General features: G+C 44.3%; 1 protein-coding gene across 2 annotated transcripts in view; it reads left to right on the top strand.

Annotated features, from left to right (window-relative positions):
* Nucleotides 1–55: 55 nt before the first annotated feature.
* GPAT4 (glycerol-3-phosphate acyltransferase 4) overlaps nt 56–16632 on the top strand; it is a 24589-nt gene continuing 8012 nt past the window's right edge. Inside the window, exons 1-9 of one of the 2 annotated variants that reach the window (XM_040451368.1) lie at nt 56–564; nt 8713–8782; nt 8944–9244; nt 10046–10120; nt 10871–10960; nt 11144–11237; nt 11866–11981; nt 13070–13125; nt 13674–13759. In XM_040451368.1, coding sequence (XP_040307302.1) covers nt 400–564; nt 8713–8782; nt 8944–9244; nt 10046–10120; nt 10871–10960; nt 11144–11237; nt 11866–11981; nt 13070–13125; nt 13674–13759 — 1053 coding nt within the window. In that variant the 5' untranslated portion in view covers nt 56–399. The remainder of the gene's footprint in view (nt 565–8712; nt 8783–8943; nt 9245–10045; nt 10121–10870; nt 10961–11143; nt 11238–11865; nt 11982–13069; nt 13126–13673; nt 13760–16632) is intronic. The other variant, XM_040451282.1, reaches the window with a different exon arrangement.

Below are 16632 nucleotides of genomic sequence, written 5' to 3'. Positions count from 1 at the left end.
ACAGATTTATCTGCTAAATGCTCTTGAGCAGGAAAGAAAAAGTAAAACTTCTAGAAGGAAAGGAGCATAAGGGGAGCAGAGCAGAGATCCCTCCCATGCTACTCACTTTCACAGAAACTGCTCCCGGACCCAGATGCTTGTGCTGAAGATCGCTCCTGCCTCATTCACCTCCAGAGTCCATCTGTTCTGGAGAGAGCTGGCATTTTTGGGCTGTCCCCTACGGCCTTTTTTTACGGTCCTCCTGCCCCTAGGCAGTCGAATGATGTGAACTTGGAACAGGGTTTGCTATCCTATGGGGACTCGCTTTCTCTCCCAGGCTGGTGCTGTCTGATAGGACCATCCGAAGACAGTGGTTTGTTCTTGGGGAGGAGGGCACTGGCCCTGCCTGGATCCTCCACCATGTTCCTGTTGCTCCCCTTTGACAGCCTGATTGTCAACCTTCTGGGCATCTCCCTGACCGTCCTCTTCACCCTCCTCCTCGTTTTCATCATAGTCCCTGCCATTTTTGGAGTCTCCTTTGGTATCCGAAAGCTCTACATGAAAACCTTGTTAAAAATCTTTGCGGTAAGTTGTGCCGTTTACAAATAGTTGCTTCACAGAGGAGGGAAGAAATGCTGTTAGCAAAGAGTTGTTCTTGTCTGGCAGATTATTATCTCTCTGTTGCATACAGAGAAAGTTGAGAGACTGGGAAGTGGCATTTTGAGTTTAAAAAAAAAAAATGTGTACTTGTGAAAGCCTTCAGCAAACTTTCTTTTCCAGCTAAAGTACTTGAATGATTCCTCTGAGCAAAGGAACCTTCCGTATCTCCACACCTTGCCTATTTATTTAAAAAAGAGGAGCTTTCGGGGCGCCTGGGTGGCGCAGTCGGTTAAGCGTCCGACTTCAGCCAGGTCACGATCTCACGGTCCGTGAGTTCGAGCCCCGCGTCGGGCTCTGGGCTGATGGCTCAGAGCCTGGAGCCTGTTTCCGATTCTGTGTCTCCCTCTCTCTCTGCCCCTCCCCCGTTCATGCTCTGTCTCTCTCTGTCCCAAAAATAAATTAAAAACGTTGAAAAAAAAAAATTAAAAAAAAAAAAAAAAGAGGAGCTTAGGATTAAAAATCACTGCCAGACTCTGCCTCTTCTTATGTAACAGATATTGAAACACAGAGCTCCTGTTAAGGTATTTCCTCACTGATACGTGTGGGAGAGACCTTTCTCTAGTTCAAACATTTATCTTACATTTATCTTCCGTAGGTTCTTGCATTTCGGACAGAAAGAATTAACATGGCAGGTCATTTGATGAATTGGTTTATTTTCCTAAAGATAGAAGAGAAGGACAATAAATTTCTTAACATATGTCAGAACCTAGCCAATTATACCCTGAACAAAAGTGGCCACAATGTAAAGGAAATGGGTGAGAAGTAGTATTTCCTAAAGTTGATCTGTGCCACAGGACTTTTAATATCTATCCAAAGAGTTGATAACTTGTTAGCAATATCTGTTTTCAGTTGTCACCAAATCTTCAGGTATTCTTTTTCATAGCTGAGACCATATATAATTTGAGAAATGCAAAATTTGAGAAATTATTTGTTCATCTGGTATCTTACGGTTCATAAAAATTCAGTCATTTTCCTTTGGTTACTTATTCTTCAGTGGACAGGGCATCTACATTTTATCAGTGGAAAATAGAGACTCTGAAAGATTAAGCAAGCTGTATGAAATGTTACTTTATAGTGGGAAATATTTTTATGTATATTATTGAATATTGGGATTTAGTATTTAATATTCCTGTAAGAATTATGATTTTACATTAAAAAATTTTGAGGTGACATTGACATAAAATTAACCACTTTAAACTGACCTAGGATCTGTACATATTCCCTTTTCCATTTGAATATGTCCCCCCAAATTAATATATTAAAAGTTCATAGCCAATTAAAATCATTCTAATTGTGACTATATTTTTAAATGTATGCTTTTGTGACTTTAATGTAGATAATAATTACACAGTGGAAAATTCATTAGATATATATTGTTGGGCCAATCCATGGGATAGATAATCTTGGCCATCAGAAACTTTCTTTGTTGACCACATCTTGAAAATCACTAGTTTGAGGCACAGTGATTTAGAAGTGCTTCTGGAAATAATGTGTGTATATTTAGGTATATCCAGTTTTGACCTCAAGATTGAGGATTTCGGCAACTAGATTTGCACTTCTTATTTCCTAGCAGTAGTACCAGGGGCTGAGAGGGCTCTGGGTGCTCTTGGCACTGTCCTGTGGAGCTATGTGGGTAATTACAAATTGGCTGTGAGCTAGAGTCAGGTGGGCTAGAAAGGCCTGCTAAATTCCAGCAAGGTTATAGGTGGCTCTGCAAGAGTATCTGGTCTTGTCTCACTATTACTGTTCGGAGTTGACCTTAATGGACAGTAAGAACTGAATGCTGTATTTATCAGCATTAGTATTAGACACAAGTTGGATTTGGCCAAACTGGTTATAGATCTTGGAAAGTATACATGTGTGTATCCATGTATACATCTAAAAATACATCTGTGCTTGTGGTTTTTTTTTTTTTAATTTTTTTTTTAACGTTTATTTATTTTTGAGAAGAGAGAGACAGAGCATGAGTGGGGGAGGAGAGAGAAAGAGGGAGACACAGAATCTGAAACAGGCTCTGAGCTGTCAGCACAGAGCCCGACACAGGGCTCGAACTCACGGACCATGAGATCATGACCTGAACCGAAGTCAGACGCTTAACCGACTGAGCCACCCAGGCGCCCCTGTTTTGTTTTTTTTTTTAATAGACTTTTTATTTTACCTTTTTTAGCTCCTTCATCCTTTCTTACATTGGGCTGATAATCTAGAATTTTGGAACTGGAAGGAAGCTCAGAGATCATCTTAATTCTGTGGTTCAGTCTCCAACTATACATTTGAGTTACCTAGGGAAGCATTTTAAAAGTACTACTTTTTTGGGAGTACTAGAATCTTCCCAGAGATTCTGATTCAGTTGGTCTGGATGGGTATTTTTAAACTCCCCGAGTGATTCTGATGTCTGCCATCAAAAGGTAGAATTCTGATTGACTTCCTTATGAATAGGGGCGTGCTTTATGACTTGTTTCTAACAAATAGAAGGTAGTGGATGTTAATTCTACTTTGTAACATGTGAGATTAGGTTAAAAATGGCAATATACCTTCTGTCTGACTCTTGGGATGTTTGTCCCTGGAAGTTAGCTGCCATGTTGTGAGGAAGCCCAGGCCAGGCCGTGTATTAGGTATTCCAGCTCTCAGTCCCAAGGAGGCCCTGACAACCATCATCAACTACCACACACAGGAGTGAACAAGTCAGCAGAGGATCCCAGCCCTCAGCCTTTGAGCCACCCAGCCGATGTCAAACCTGGTACAATTTGCAGATTCATGAGCAAAATAATTGGTGGTGGTGTTTTAAGCCTCTGAGTTATGGGGTGGTTTGTTATGTAGCAGTAGATAACCAGACAAATAATATAATATTAAAGAATTTTAAACATTCGTTGATGTTTACCCAGCTTATAGTACCTTTAACGTTTTGTACGTGTGTTACCTTTTAGTCTTTCTTTGGCAAATGCGTTCATATGTTGTGGTTAATAGTATATATATGTATTATATGTATAATATACGTAATATATGTATAATATGTGTAATATATATTGTATATTACATATGTTATGCATATAATACATATTTATATATATATGTATTATAACTTTGTATCCATGTTTTGGGATTTTATCAGCCACTTTTACTGGGTAATCTTCATAAGGATTATTAAAACTGCATATCTCATGGTCCATACTGTAGTGATACCTGTGCTTTTGGCAGAACGAAGTAAGCCCTGGCTTAACAGCTAGTTTCCCACAATTAGTACATCCTTGTCTGTAAAAGAATGTTGGTATACCTGCCAAGGGGAGAATATGGGTGGGTCAGTGCCTTCTCTGTTCCCTGTCCTGGAAGACTTAACTCAGTGTAGGTCTTGTCAGTGCTGAGTTGCAGAAGGTCTTCGTGCGCAGAGGGCAGCAGTGTTCTTTAAAAGTGGTTTTGTTTTAATGTTGGTGCTTCACATATACCCTAAACACAGTGATGATGGTATTATTTGGGGTAGAAGTCCTGGGAGTGGACTTCCCACTGAGTTGAAGATGATTTGGGAAAGGAGAAAGTAGAAAGTATAGAAATAGATGGAAAGAAATGACTGGAGTTATTTTCCCTCATAGGCTAGAGATTTATCAGGTCAGGTCAGAGACTGTTGTAACATTGAAGTCCAAAGCCGAAGTGGCTGACAGAGAGTGCTAGAAAGCAAGTGGTGGTTGTGAGGAAACCCAAGAGGCTGTACAGTGGGATTGTAGTGGGATGGGCATGAGCTTTCCAGTCCAGTGGCCCTTAGCTTGAAATTCAGCGCTCTTCTCACGAGCTCTGCAACTTGACTTCAGTCATCAGGCTTTCCCACGTGCTTCCTCATCTACAGAGCAGAAGTAGTAACAGGTCCTTATGTGCCTATAGTGAGCGAGGTCGTGTCAGTCAGGTCTGCCCTCCCAACCCCAGTGAGAAGGGTGATTGTAACATAACCCTGAGTGGCTGAAAGGATGAGCTGAACAAGGTGAGAAGGTGACTGTGGTGGGGAAGATGATGGGAAGTAGTTTTAGGTTTTATCCCTCATCTTTTCTTTTTTTTTTTTTAATTTTTTTCAACGTTTTTTATTTATTTTTGGGACAGAGAGAGACAGAGCATGAACGGGGGAGGGGCAGAGAGAGAGGGAGACACAGAATCGGAAACAGGCTCCAGGCTCTGAGCCATCAGCCCAGAGCCCGACGCGGGGCTCGAACTCACGGACCGCGAGATCGTGACCTGGCTGAAGTCGGACGCTTAACCGACTGCGCCACCCAGGCGCCCCTATCCCTCATCTTTTCATGCGGAGACCTTGATGAAGAGAAATCCTGGGAGTTGATTAATTAAATACAGCCCTTATTGACTGCCTACTACGTGCGGGGCCCTCTCCTCTGTCAGACTCTGCTGGAGTGAGAACATGGGTAGGTTCTGGCTCCCGCCCCTTAAGGTGTTCATAGTCTACGAAAGACAAGTATATGCATACAGAACCAATTTACAATTAGATGCCAGTTAAAATACACAGGCAGAGATGAACTCCACAGGAATTAACTAATATTTTGTATAAGGGTTGGCATTTGAACTGGATCTTAAAAAGGCAAAAGCATTCTAGAAGTGCAGACGGTACATAGTTTAGTGGGGTAAAAACATTGGATGCACAGAGGGAGTGAGGTGGATTATAAAACCAAGTGTTTCTTTTTTTTTTTTTTTTCAGTGTTTATTAGAGAGAGAGAGAGAGAGAGCGCGTGAGCGGGGAAGGGCAGAGAGGGAAACCCAGAATTGGAAGTAGGCTCCAGGCTCTGAGCTGTCAGCACAGAGCCCGATGCAGGGCTCAAGCCCACGAACTGTGACATCATCATCTGAGCCGAAGTCGGATGCTTAACCGACTGAGCCAGCCAGGCACCCCAAAACTAAGTGTTTCTTTATCTATTGGAGAACGATTGAAGGTTTTTGAGCAAGGAAGTGACATGATCAGACTGGCAGCATGTGTTTGGGTGGCATGAAGGGAGGAAAGAGCAATTGAATCGCCTTTGCATTAATACAGGCAAGAGAATAGGCTAGGGACAAAGGTGATGACATCACACAAGAGGCAGCTGTGGAAGGGTGCCATTTCAGGGGAGGATTGCTATGACTTGGTGACAGATGGGAAGCTTGAAAGCTTGCATGACCAGAGAGATAGTGATCCTGGGGCCACAGGGAGTGGAGCACTTTTGGGGTTGGGAGGAGGTATGCTGTTTTGAGTTCGCCACATGCTGTTAAGAGCCAGCTGGACTTGAACGTGGAGATGACCAGCAGACGATTAGGAATAGAGGTTGGCACTTCTGTGAAGTAAAGATTTGCAGATTTGCTAGTAGCTACTTGGAGGTTACAGCTGAAGCAGGGAAAGAAAAGAGACATTAAAAGAGGTAGTGTTTGCAGGAGAATAAAGGTGCTGGATGATGGGAGCCTGGTTTTTCTAAGGGCCTCATTCTTTGGATATATATGTGGAAAAATGCAGTGGGGGCTGACTGCTGAGATTAGTGTTGCTAAGACTATTAGACGTTACTTGTGATTAATTCCTAAATTGTAGCATTCAGTAGAAGGAGCAACTAGCAAAAATGCACCAGTGAACCGTCTGCCTTTTTAGGGACTGGGCCTGCACCTCCTCACCTGCCAAGGTCTGCCTTGGGTTTAATGTTACCTGAGCATGTGGCATTGTTAATGCTCTCATATGGTCTCTTCTCTGGGAGAAGCTGAGAAGGGAATGATTTGGTAATCTGATACTGAGTAGCACGGTAGATGGCATCTCACATCAGGGGAAGGAGAGGAGGTTCATAGGAATGAACTCTGAACCTAGGATTCTCCGTTTTATTCTGGGTCTCTGAACACTGTACTTCTTTAATAAGGTGACAGCTCATAGAAGCCAGATGTGTGGTTGTCAGACATTACTCCTGTGCGTCACCCCTTACATTCAGTCTTCTGCACCAGGCTGACGCAGTCCAGTTCACGGATTGGCCCACTCCGTGACAGGCTTTTCGCTGCCGACAACCAGGTTCCTCTAGCCCTGCCCTCCTTCCTCCTACTCTTGTGACTGCACAGTTCCCTTCTAAACCCAGAAGCATTTTGTAATGTACCTGAAGTGTGACAAAGCAAAGCTACAGGTACAAAGCAGGAGGGCAAGGCGACATTTAGGACAGCTCTGTGGTAGAGCTGGGAGACATAGGGTCTCATTTGACCTGTACCTTTCCCATTAAAACACCACAGAAATCTTGAATTTTGCATAGTGAAGCAGTCCTCACAGACTTCAATTCTAGTGCTCAAGAGGCTTGATGTCGTATATTACCTGCCTGTTGCAACCTTGTCTAAATACCAAAGTTGTCCTATAGAACCAAGTTTTTCTGATTCTATGTTTGCTGTACTCATGCAGTCTTGACCAAAATGGAAAAGCCTAAATTCTGGTTGAGCAACCTGTGTCTGTATATGTCAGGCTTGTTCTAAGCTCTCTTGCCCCTATTCGCCTCCTCCCTAGATGGACTTCACAGGTGGGATCCACCTTCCTCCATTTTAGGAGCTTCATTTACATTTTCTTCTAGAAAAGATCATCCATGCGTAGAGCCAGAAAACATCAGTGCTAATTAAATACCTGATGTATAGAAAATGGGTAATGTGGGTTTTCTTGCCTTAGACCCCTCTTTGAGTGGGTGACTCTAAGCTGTCTGTTTAAGAAGTTTCCACATGAGGTCAGATCACCGAAGAAACTCGTGTCCTGCCTTTGGCTTTGCTAGACCGTGCGGCACAGCCTTCCTACTACGCGTGACTCTGCCAGCAGAGTCCGCACCAGGCACTGTAGGCCGTGTGGGTTTTGCTGTGTCACAGAACGATAGCTTGCGTAACTGAGGAAACTGAAGTTTGAAAAGACACCTTTTAAAATATCTGTTCTATTTCTTTGGTCATGGGCATAGCTTTCTGTGTAGCACTAACATTCCAGGCAGGGAGAGTGAGCTTGTTGCCACTTCTCGTTCTGAGGGTAGCGGGAGAGACCCTGGCTCGCTGACTTTGGCTAGATGGATGTTAAAGAAGGGAGGCTCTAGGAAGAGGCTTCTTTTCTAGATCGTTTCTGGAATCTGCTAGTATTTCAGTAGCAATGAGGACAGTTAGGGTGGTCTGCAGTTTCCCAGCCTCTGTCATATACCTGATCTCATCTGATCCCAGTGACCCTATGAAGCAGGAGGTTGACATCCTATCAGTCCTATTTTGTAGATGGAAAAGAGTGTGGAGTGAGGTGATTAAAGGACTTAGCAGAGGTGTCAAACTAGATTTTCTTTAAACCTCCAAGCAGTGTTGTTTTTGTTGTTGTTTTTAATGTATATTTATTTATTTTGAGAGAGAGAGGGAGGAGCAGAGAGAGAGGAGAGAGAGAGAATCCCAAGCAGGCTCCACACTGTTAACAGGGGGCCCGACATGGGGCTCGAACTCACATCATGACTCGAGCTGAAATCAAGAGTCGGTCACTTAACTGACTGAGCCACCCAAGCGCCCCTCCAAATAGTGTTTTTGTGTGATTTTGTTTAATACTAAACCACTCTCAGGCCCTTCTATGTCAGGTCTTGGGGTCCTTCTATTAAAAGGCTACTTAGAGGTAGATGGACAGTCTAGACATACAGATTTTTTTAATATTCAAAAACTAAAACTGTGGCTTTTGGAATAATTTGGGAGGTAGCTAGCATCAGGTGGTAGGCAGTCGCTTAAAGGATGCTTGATTTTGCTGTTTGTGAATAGCTGCTGTTTGGCAGTGACAAGGAAATGCAAGAGGTCTGTGTACCAGCAGTTGGTGAATTCTTTCAGTATCCTGGAGACAAAGATTCAGAGAGAACCTAGGCCTGAGAAACAGACCCAGGTGTCCTCAGGCCTTTGCTATAGATAACTTAACTTTTGTCGCCTTGTTATCAAGGAGGGGCCTGCTCTAGAAGGAGAAGGCTTTGACTTTCCTTATAGAGCGGGTGCTTCCTCAGCCACAGTCCCATCTCAGGTGACCAGGATGGGGACTTTCCGGGATGGAAATGGCGGCATTCACTGTGTGAAGAAGGGTCTCATTCCTTGTGTTGCCATTTCCCCCCACAGTGGGCCACCTTGAGAATGGAGAGAGGCGCCAAGGAAAAGAACCACCAACTTTACAAGCCCTATACGAATGGTAAGCCTGGCTCTCACTCCTTATCCCAAACCGTCTATGTTCCTGAGTGCTTGTAATTCCACACATACTCTTCACTGTATCAGAGGGAGGATGTGGACTCTGAATGTTTTTAACGTGCTCCCTCCCAACATGCCGCTTGACAGGGGTGTTCTCTTTTGCAGGAATCATTGCAAAAGATCCCACTTCGCTGGAAGAAGAGATCAAAGAAATCCGCCGAAGTGGTAGTAGTAAGGCTCTGGATAATACTCCAGAGTTTGAGCTCTCTGACATCTTCTACTTTTGCCGGAAAGGAATGGAGACCATTATGGATGATGAGGTGACAAAGAGATTCTCAGCAGAGGAATTGGAGTCCTGGAACCTGCTGAGCAGAACCAACTATAACTTCCAGTACATCAGCCTTCGGCTCACAGTCTTATGGGGATTAGGAGTGCTGATTCGATATTGCTTCCTTCTGCCACTCAGGTGAGGGCAGGCCTCATGGGGACAAAAGGCCTGAGCCGCTGCCTCTAAGCCCGAGGTGTGACTGACCTACCTGGGTCGCCCTGCTTTGCTTTCCCGTTTTAGAAAGGATCATGGTATGATTCTGTCACTGGCCGGTCCGTCCGACCCTTGGAAGGGTACACTGGTGATTATCCTTTAGAGGCCCTTGGATTCTCTGCATATCAGACAGAAATAGTTGGGTTTCTTAAAATCAAACTGCTCGCCTACGTGGCCTAAACACAGGGCCAGGGAACGTGGTGTACTCTGATTACTGCTCCCTGGGCACGGCCAATTCTTTCCTGTAAGCGTGCCTCTCTAATACAGAGGCAACATTGATCTCTCCGTTTTTCTGTGCCGTGTACTATTCTGAGTACGCCTTGCTAGCTCCTGGTACCTTCGGGCTCTACTTCCTGTTGCTCTACACAGAAGCTGTGCTTCTGCCAGGGTGCAGAGCCAAAGGGAAGGGTAAGACAGCAGGACAGCAGGTGCCTGAGGGCACAGCAGCCAACAGGCTTTTCCATCGTCTTTCTGGCAGCCTGATGCCTGAGGAGGTCGTGTCAGCTGAGAGCCAAATCCACAGTTCACTGGCAGCTTGGAATTCAGATGTTCTCTGGTGATGATAGGCCTGCTCACTTTTCTAGATGGAGCTCTTATCTAGATGGGTCCTGGGTGATCAGGTCTTGGGGGTGGTTTTGTGATGCCCACTTTCATTTTCACATTCTTGATTCTGTCCTTAGTGCAAGGATTTGTGTGCTGTGTTCTCATGGGTCTTCTTCCTTACAGGATAGCTCTTGCTTTCACTGGGATTAGCCTTCTGGTGGTGGGCACAACCGTGGTGGGATACCTGCCAAACGGGAGGTGAGTCCATGTCCACAAATGGTGGCTCCAGCCAGGCCACTCCTTTGGGGACAGCCACATCCACAGCATCTTCGATAGATAAGATAAGCCAGTGATAACAGTGGCATCAGCATGAAGGTTGTGGGGGTTTTTTGTTTTTTTTTCACCAGTCTTGATCTGTGACTGTGTTCTTTTGCCCTCTGACACACTCTGGGAAGAGTGTTGAAGGGAGGAACCTCACAGCCGTGGAGTTCAGTGCCAGCAGATTTTACAGCACATTGTTTACTTTTGAGCATTCTGCTGTGTTGATAAATTGGTAAGAGGATAAGAAATATAGGTAGGGCTTTTTCGTGTTGTTTTTTTTTTTTTTTTTTTTTGAAGAGAAATTTGTTTCATCTGAAAGTTCGAGAGCTGGCTCTCTTCTTCCCTGGGCTGGTGAGGTCAGACCCTCTCTCCTTTGCCCTGCCTCTAGGTGTTGGCTGGGAAGGAAGAGAATTGAGGAGACTCACCTGTGGTGGACATTTGAGAGCTATGAATTCTAAACCCATTAACTTAGGTGAATTTAAGCAGTTCTCCTCATTTCTTTGTGTCCTCATATGCAGGCATAAAGACACTCTTACATTGTAGTTTTATCATATCCACCAATATTTATAAAAATACTTAGCAGTCATAAAGGACTGTAGGCAGTGATAATTACATTGTTAGAGTCAGTAACTTTCCTGCCTTCCCGTGCGTAAAATAAAAACAAAAATCTTTGTCCTGTTGTATCAGGTTTAAGGAGTTCCTGAGTAAACATGTTCACTTAATGTGTTACCGGATCTGCGTGCGAGCCCTGACAGCCATCATTACCTACCATGACAGGTGAGGTCACTTGGTATGATGTGGAGGGAAATGGCACTGGCAAAACACAACCTACCTGCAGCCGGCCCGTGGGGTGCTCTTCTGAGCTCTCAGAGCTGATGGAGCTGGTGAGGAGGGGGCAGCAGGCTCCACATGAATGGTTTCCCATGAATTTTTGTTGCTTTGCATATGTTTTAAACACAGGGAAAACAGGCCTCGAAACGGTGGCATCTGCGTGGCCAATCACACCTCTCCCATTGATGTCATCATTTTGGCCAGTGATGGCTACTATGCCATGGTAAGACCTTCCTCTGTTGCTTTCTTGGGCAAGTAAGAACTTTAGAATGCTCAGGGCTAGGACGCTTCTGGTCCCTTCATAGAGCTCTTACCTAAGGGTGTAAACATGGAGCCATGTTTTTACATGTGGGCCCCAACATACATTGTAGCCTTTGTTTCTATTGCTTTGAGAACTCCTCGGTACTTTGATAGGAAGTATTCTGAGCAGAGTAACTGAGTGCGGTTGGAGATTAGACTTTGGATGTTTAGGTAGACCATGGAAAGGGGTGAAGGACAGGGAAGGATTTGAAAGGACTGGAAGGATTTGAAAGGACTGGGTTCAAGGGCATTGGACAATCTGCCCAGGGAAAGCATTTTTATACAAGGTATTGCTCAGCTCCATTAGTTCTTTTTAGGGCTTTCAGCTGTGTTTTCAATTACATATTTTTGCTTTGGCTGATTAAAAGGCGAATGTAAGATTCAGGGAGTCTAACAATGGTGTCTTTATAGTGAGAAATGTGTTGATCAATAAAATGTTAGAGGGTGAGAGGTTGCGGTACTTTCCTTATGGTATCTGGGGCTTTCTCCACAGAGTGGGGGATTTGTGTGAGGATGGTTTCACTCCCAGTTATTCCTTTGTGTGAGGTTAGGTGGGTCAAGTGCACGGGGGACTCATGGGTGTGATTCAGAGAGCCATGGTGAAGGCCTGCCCGCACGTCTGGTTCGAGCGTTCTGAAGTGAAAGATCGCCACCTGGTGGCTAAAAGGTAAATCAATGAAATGCCATTGCTCCGTGAGACCAGTTAGAATGTATGCATTTTAGGGGTAGTTATCCCTCCACAGTGGAATTACAGTGTCTTCTACACTGAGCCTAGACTGCTTTCATAGTAAAACATTTTTTCCCTAAAATACGGAATATAAAAAGTATAGAAAGCCTAGTATCATTTGTCAAGTTAGTAACGTCTATTAATTAACCTTTTTTATTCCTTGTGATAAATGTATGAACTTTAAAAAAAATTTTTTTTTAATGTTTATTCATTTTTTGAGAGACAGAGACAGAGCATGAGAAAGGGAAGGGCAGAGAAAGAGGGAAACACAGAATCCAAAGCAGGCTCTGTGCTGACAACTCAGAGCCCAATGCGGGGTTCCAACCCACCAACTATAAGATCATGACCTGAGCGGAAGTCAGACACTTAACCGACTGAGCCACCCAGGTGCCCCTAAACATATGAACTTTTAACACTATCTGAAATCTCAAGGTGAATTAATTATCACAAATAAAAACCAACTTAAGGCAATGGAACCAAGTGCTTCTCTGTTTTCAAGTTTGAAAGAAAGGTAGATGTGGTGTAAGCAATGGTGAGAGCTTTGCAGGGAATGGAGAGCAGCAAGACTCAGGTGAGGCGGTATCCCACAGGGCAAATGGACCTGCCATTGGACTCCCTTTACCGCATCTCTCAGGGATGGTGTAAAGCCAGGTGGACTGTAGGTCCAACCCAGCATGGCTGTTAGGAAGTCCAGAAGTCCAGTAACAGGTGTTTATTGAGGGTGCTGTCCTCAAGGCCCTGTGGCAGGCACATTCTTTTAGTAGCCCCAAGTTTGAGCAGTGTCCCCTACATAGATGTTAAGACTGTATTCGATAGTTGTAGGAGTTAAATAGTAGTCATCTGATTTTCTGTGTCTTCATAAGTTTTGTCTTTACACAATTTAGACTGTGGGTCTGTAAAAGATAGTCGTATTTGTTAATTCATATACGACATCCCCTGTGACATCTGCATAGGTTGTTTTATAAGTGCATTTGGTGATGATGGACATAAGGCTGTCTGAACCTTTGTTCTATTTGTCTCTTCTAAAGACTGACTGAGCATGTGCAGGATAAAAGCAAGCTACCCATCCTCATCTTCCCAGAGGGTAAGAAGGGGTCGATCACTGCAAAGAGTTTCTGGGTGGGGAGGGTGGGAAGGCCATGCAGGATGATGACTCTGCTGTCACCCCAGACCAAGTCCCCCAACCCTTGCAGGGGTTCTCTGTTTTCACTGAATAATGTTCGGTTCCCCTCAAAATTTGTTGTGGGACTGAACACTCAGGAAAGTTCAGAATTTGGACTGAGGGCCATAGTGTGACCTTTCCCAATGCAGGAATCCCCTGTATAGTATTGTCAGTGGGATCTCAGCTTCATGTAGATTCTTACTGAGACCTCCCTAGTCCACTGAGTGGCTCTGGCCTTTTATCTAATCTGGGTGTGTTAATTAGGAAAATGACCTTGTACTAGAGTAAGAAACAGTACAGTGTCTTGCTTATCCCTTTTAGGTGTTCATCCATAAGCTATGGAGATGACAGATTTATCCTGTTTGAAAAGCCATTAGAAGAGGTTTTATTATTGTATTTAGTCCTTAAACTCCTAGCCTCTGAGGTAAAGGACCAAAAGAAATAGCATTTTACTCTCTTCTGCATTTTAGGAACCTGCATCAATAATACATCAGTGATGATGTTCAAAAAAGGAAGTTTTGAGATTGGAGCCACAGTTTACCCTGTTGCTATCAAGGTACAAGCAAGACCTCTGAGGGGACATGTGGTTGTTACCGCAGATGCCATGAATGGGACACAGCAAGAGAAAGGGGAGGAAGAAGCTGGTGTCACTGGTTCGTGGGTTGATCCTCCAGTGGAGCAGCTTGGGCTTGGCTAGTGTGGGTAGAGTGTGCTGGAGGAGGAGACCGTGGAATTGTTCACAGTCTCCAGCCCATTAGAAGGGGCAGGGGAGGGGCTGAATGAGGAACAGCCAATTGGAGCCCACACCTCGCTGCCACCACCAGATTCAGGAGGTGGGGGACCCTTCGCAAGCTTTGCTTGTCGCCACCCTCCCCCCCCCCACTTACCACATCTTTCTTCCTAAACCTACCCAGAATGCAAGGTACTCCACTCGAAGAGGAGGCTTGCTGCAGGGAGTTGAGGGTATGGCCCGGCTGGATTTGTACAGTTGGTGGAGAGGCCAGCACGGACGGTACAGATGTGTTCTTAACACTGAAGGAAGAGACAGCTCCACAGCTTGGGCTGTGGTGTCATTTTCTGTACCAGGAACAGCTTATGAAAATGAAATGCACCCGAAGAGCTCGTCTAGGCTGCTCCCCCACCTTGCGGGTGCTTGTACCTCTAACTGCTCAGACTTACCTGGGAGGATAGAATTCAGTCAGTTTCTCTTTTTTCTCCTTCCTGCCCCCCCATCACGTCCATCTGATTTTATAAATACTTACATTGTACTATTTCTAAAAGAATACTATGGTTTCTAAACACCACAGGCTGTTGTCAGTATGTTTAAAGTATTGATGTTGAAATCTCAGATCAGGGTGAAACAATGAGTAAATCTGTGTCAGTTATACTTAGAATTTAGTCTCTATACTTTTGCAAGGGTCTGCTTGTTGTGTGCAGAGCATTCTTTTGAAAGAATCACTGTCACTTTGCCAGCATAGCTCGCGCAGTTGAGGAAGAGGGGTTTCTCCTGGGTAAGCGAACACTCACCAGCCCTCCCCTTGACTAGGGAGGCAGAGCTCCAGTGCAGGAATGGCACATGAACAGTGGCTGTAGGGTAACTAACTAACTGATCCATGGGTCAGGGCTGCGTAAGCCACCTGTTGAGGGTGCTGTCTCTGGGAACTCAAGAAAGAAAACAGTCCATTAGCTGTGTCTGCTGTGGGGAAGGACCTGGGGAGCGGTGTTTGTGTCATGTGCATGCCGTCCTGCATTTGATTGTACTAGGGATCCTGGGCTGCTCTGTACATGCTCGTAAGAAACAAATTCCTAGAGGAGGCCCTTCCTCACTGTCCCTGCTGACTCCGGAACATCGGTTCTTTACAGCTGCGTCAACATCACCTGGGAGGACTGGGAAAATGCAGATTGCTGGGTGTTTCTGAACTTGCATTTCTAACCCATTCTGGGTGCTGCTGATGCGCTGGTTTGGGAACCCTGCTGTGGAGCAGTGGTTCTTAACAAGTTTGGGTACCTGGACCCTTTGGGCAGTTATGGCTCTTCTCCAAAGAAAAAGGCATGTATATTAAAAAAAAAAAAAAAAATTTTTTTTAACGTTTATTTTTTGAGAGAGCACAAATGGGGCAGGGGCAGAGAGAGGGGGACAGAGGATCCAAAGCGGGCTCTGTGCAGACAGCAGCAAGCCCAGTATAGGGCTCGAACCCACGAACTGCAAGATCATGACCCAAGCTGAAGTCGGACACTTAACCGACTGGGCCACTCAGGTGCCCCAAAAGCCATGTAAATTTTACATATAATTTCATTCCCTCCCCAAATTTATTAACAAACACTTATGATTAAAAACTTCTGCTTGGGGTGCCTGAGTCCTTTGAGCATCCGACTTGATTTTGGCTTAGGTCATGAACTCAGGTTTGTGGGATGGACCCCCCCGTGTTGGGCTCCCCACTGAGCATAGAGCCTGTTTGAGATTCTCTCTTCCTCTGCCCCTCTCCAACTCAAGCTTTCTTCCTCTCTCAAAGAAAACAAAAAACAGAAAACAAAAACCTTTTGCTCTAAAACTTTGCTAGTTGTTATAAAGCCTTCATTGGTAATCAAATTTGGACCATCTTAGCAATTTCAAGGCTCTTACTACATTTGCACCAAAATTAAACCATTATTTGACTTTGAGAAATTTATTACTATTTTGAGTTTTTGCTTTGTTTTTCTCTCAACGGTGTCTGCCCAGCATGGAACAGAAAATCAACTCTAAACAAAGTGCTGGCACACATAACATCAACTATTGTATCCATATAGTGCTTATAAAATGTAACACCACTTTCTTCAAAACATAAACATTAGCTTCTCTTTTTTTCTTTTTTTAAAAACGTATTTATATTCAAGTTAGTTAATATACAGTGTAGTATTGGTTTCAGGAGTAGAACCCAGTGACTCATCACTTCCATGTAACACCCAGTGCTCATCCCAACAAGTGCCCTCCTTAATGCCCATCAGCTCTTTAGCCCATCCCCCACCACCACCCCGCCAGCAACCCTCAGTTTGTTCTCTGTATTTAAGAGTCTCTTATTTTTCCTCCCTCTCTGTTTTTATCTTATTTTTCCTTCCCTTCCCTGTGTTCATCTGGTGTGTTTCTTAAATTCCAAACATGAATGAAACCATACGCTATTTGTCTTTTCTCTGACTTATCTTGCTTAGAATAATACCCTCTAATTCCATCCACAATGTTGCAGGTTAGCAAGATTTCATTCTTTTTGATTGTGAGGAGTACCCCATTATATGTATACACCACATCTTCTTCATCCATTTATCTGTCGAAGGACATTTGGGCTCTTTCCTTAATTTGGCTGTTGGTGGTAGTGCTGCAGAGAGATTCTAACAGGGGTTTGTAACTCTTTCTGTTTATAAATTGCAAGCCATAAGTAATAGATCAGGGATGGC

This window comes from Herpailurus yagouaroundi, unplaced genomic scaffold (genome assembly GCF_014898765.1).
Source record: "Herpailurus yagouaroundi ecotype Mexico unplaced genomic scaffold, PumYag 28, whole genome shotgun sequence".
In the NCBI taxonomy this organism is placed as follows: Eukaryota; Metazoa; Chordata; class Mammalia; order Carnivora; family Felidae; genus Herpailurus; species Herpailurus yagouaroundi.
This window is presented reverse-complemented; position numbering and strand designations above follow the sequence as displayed.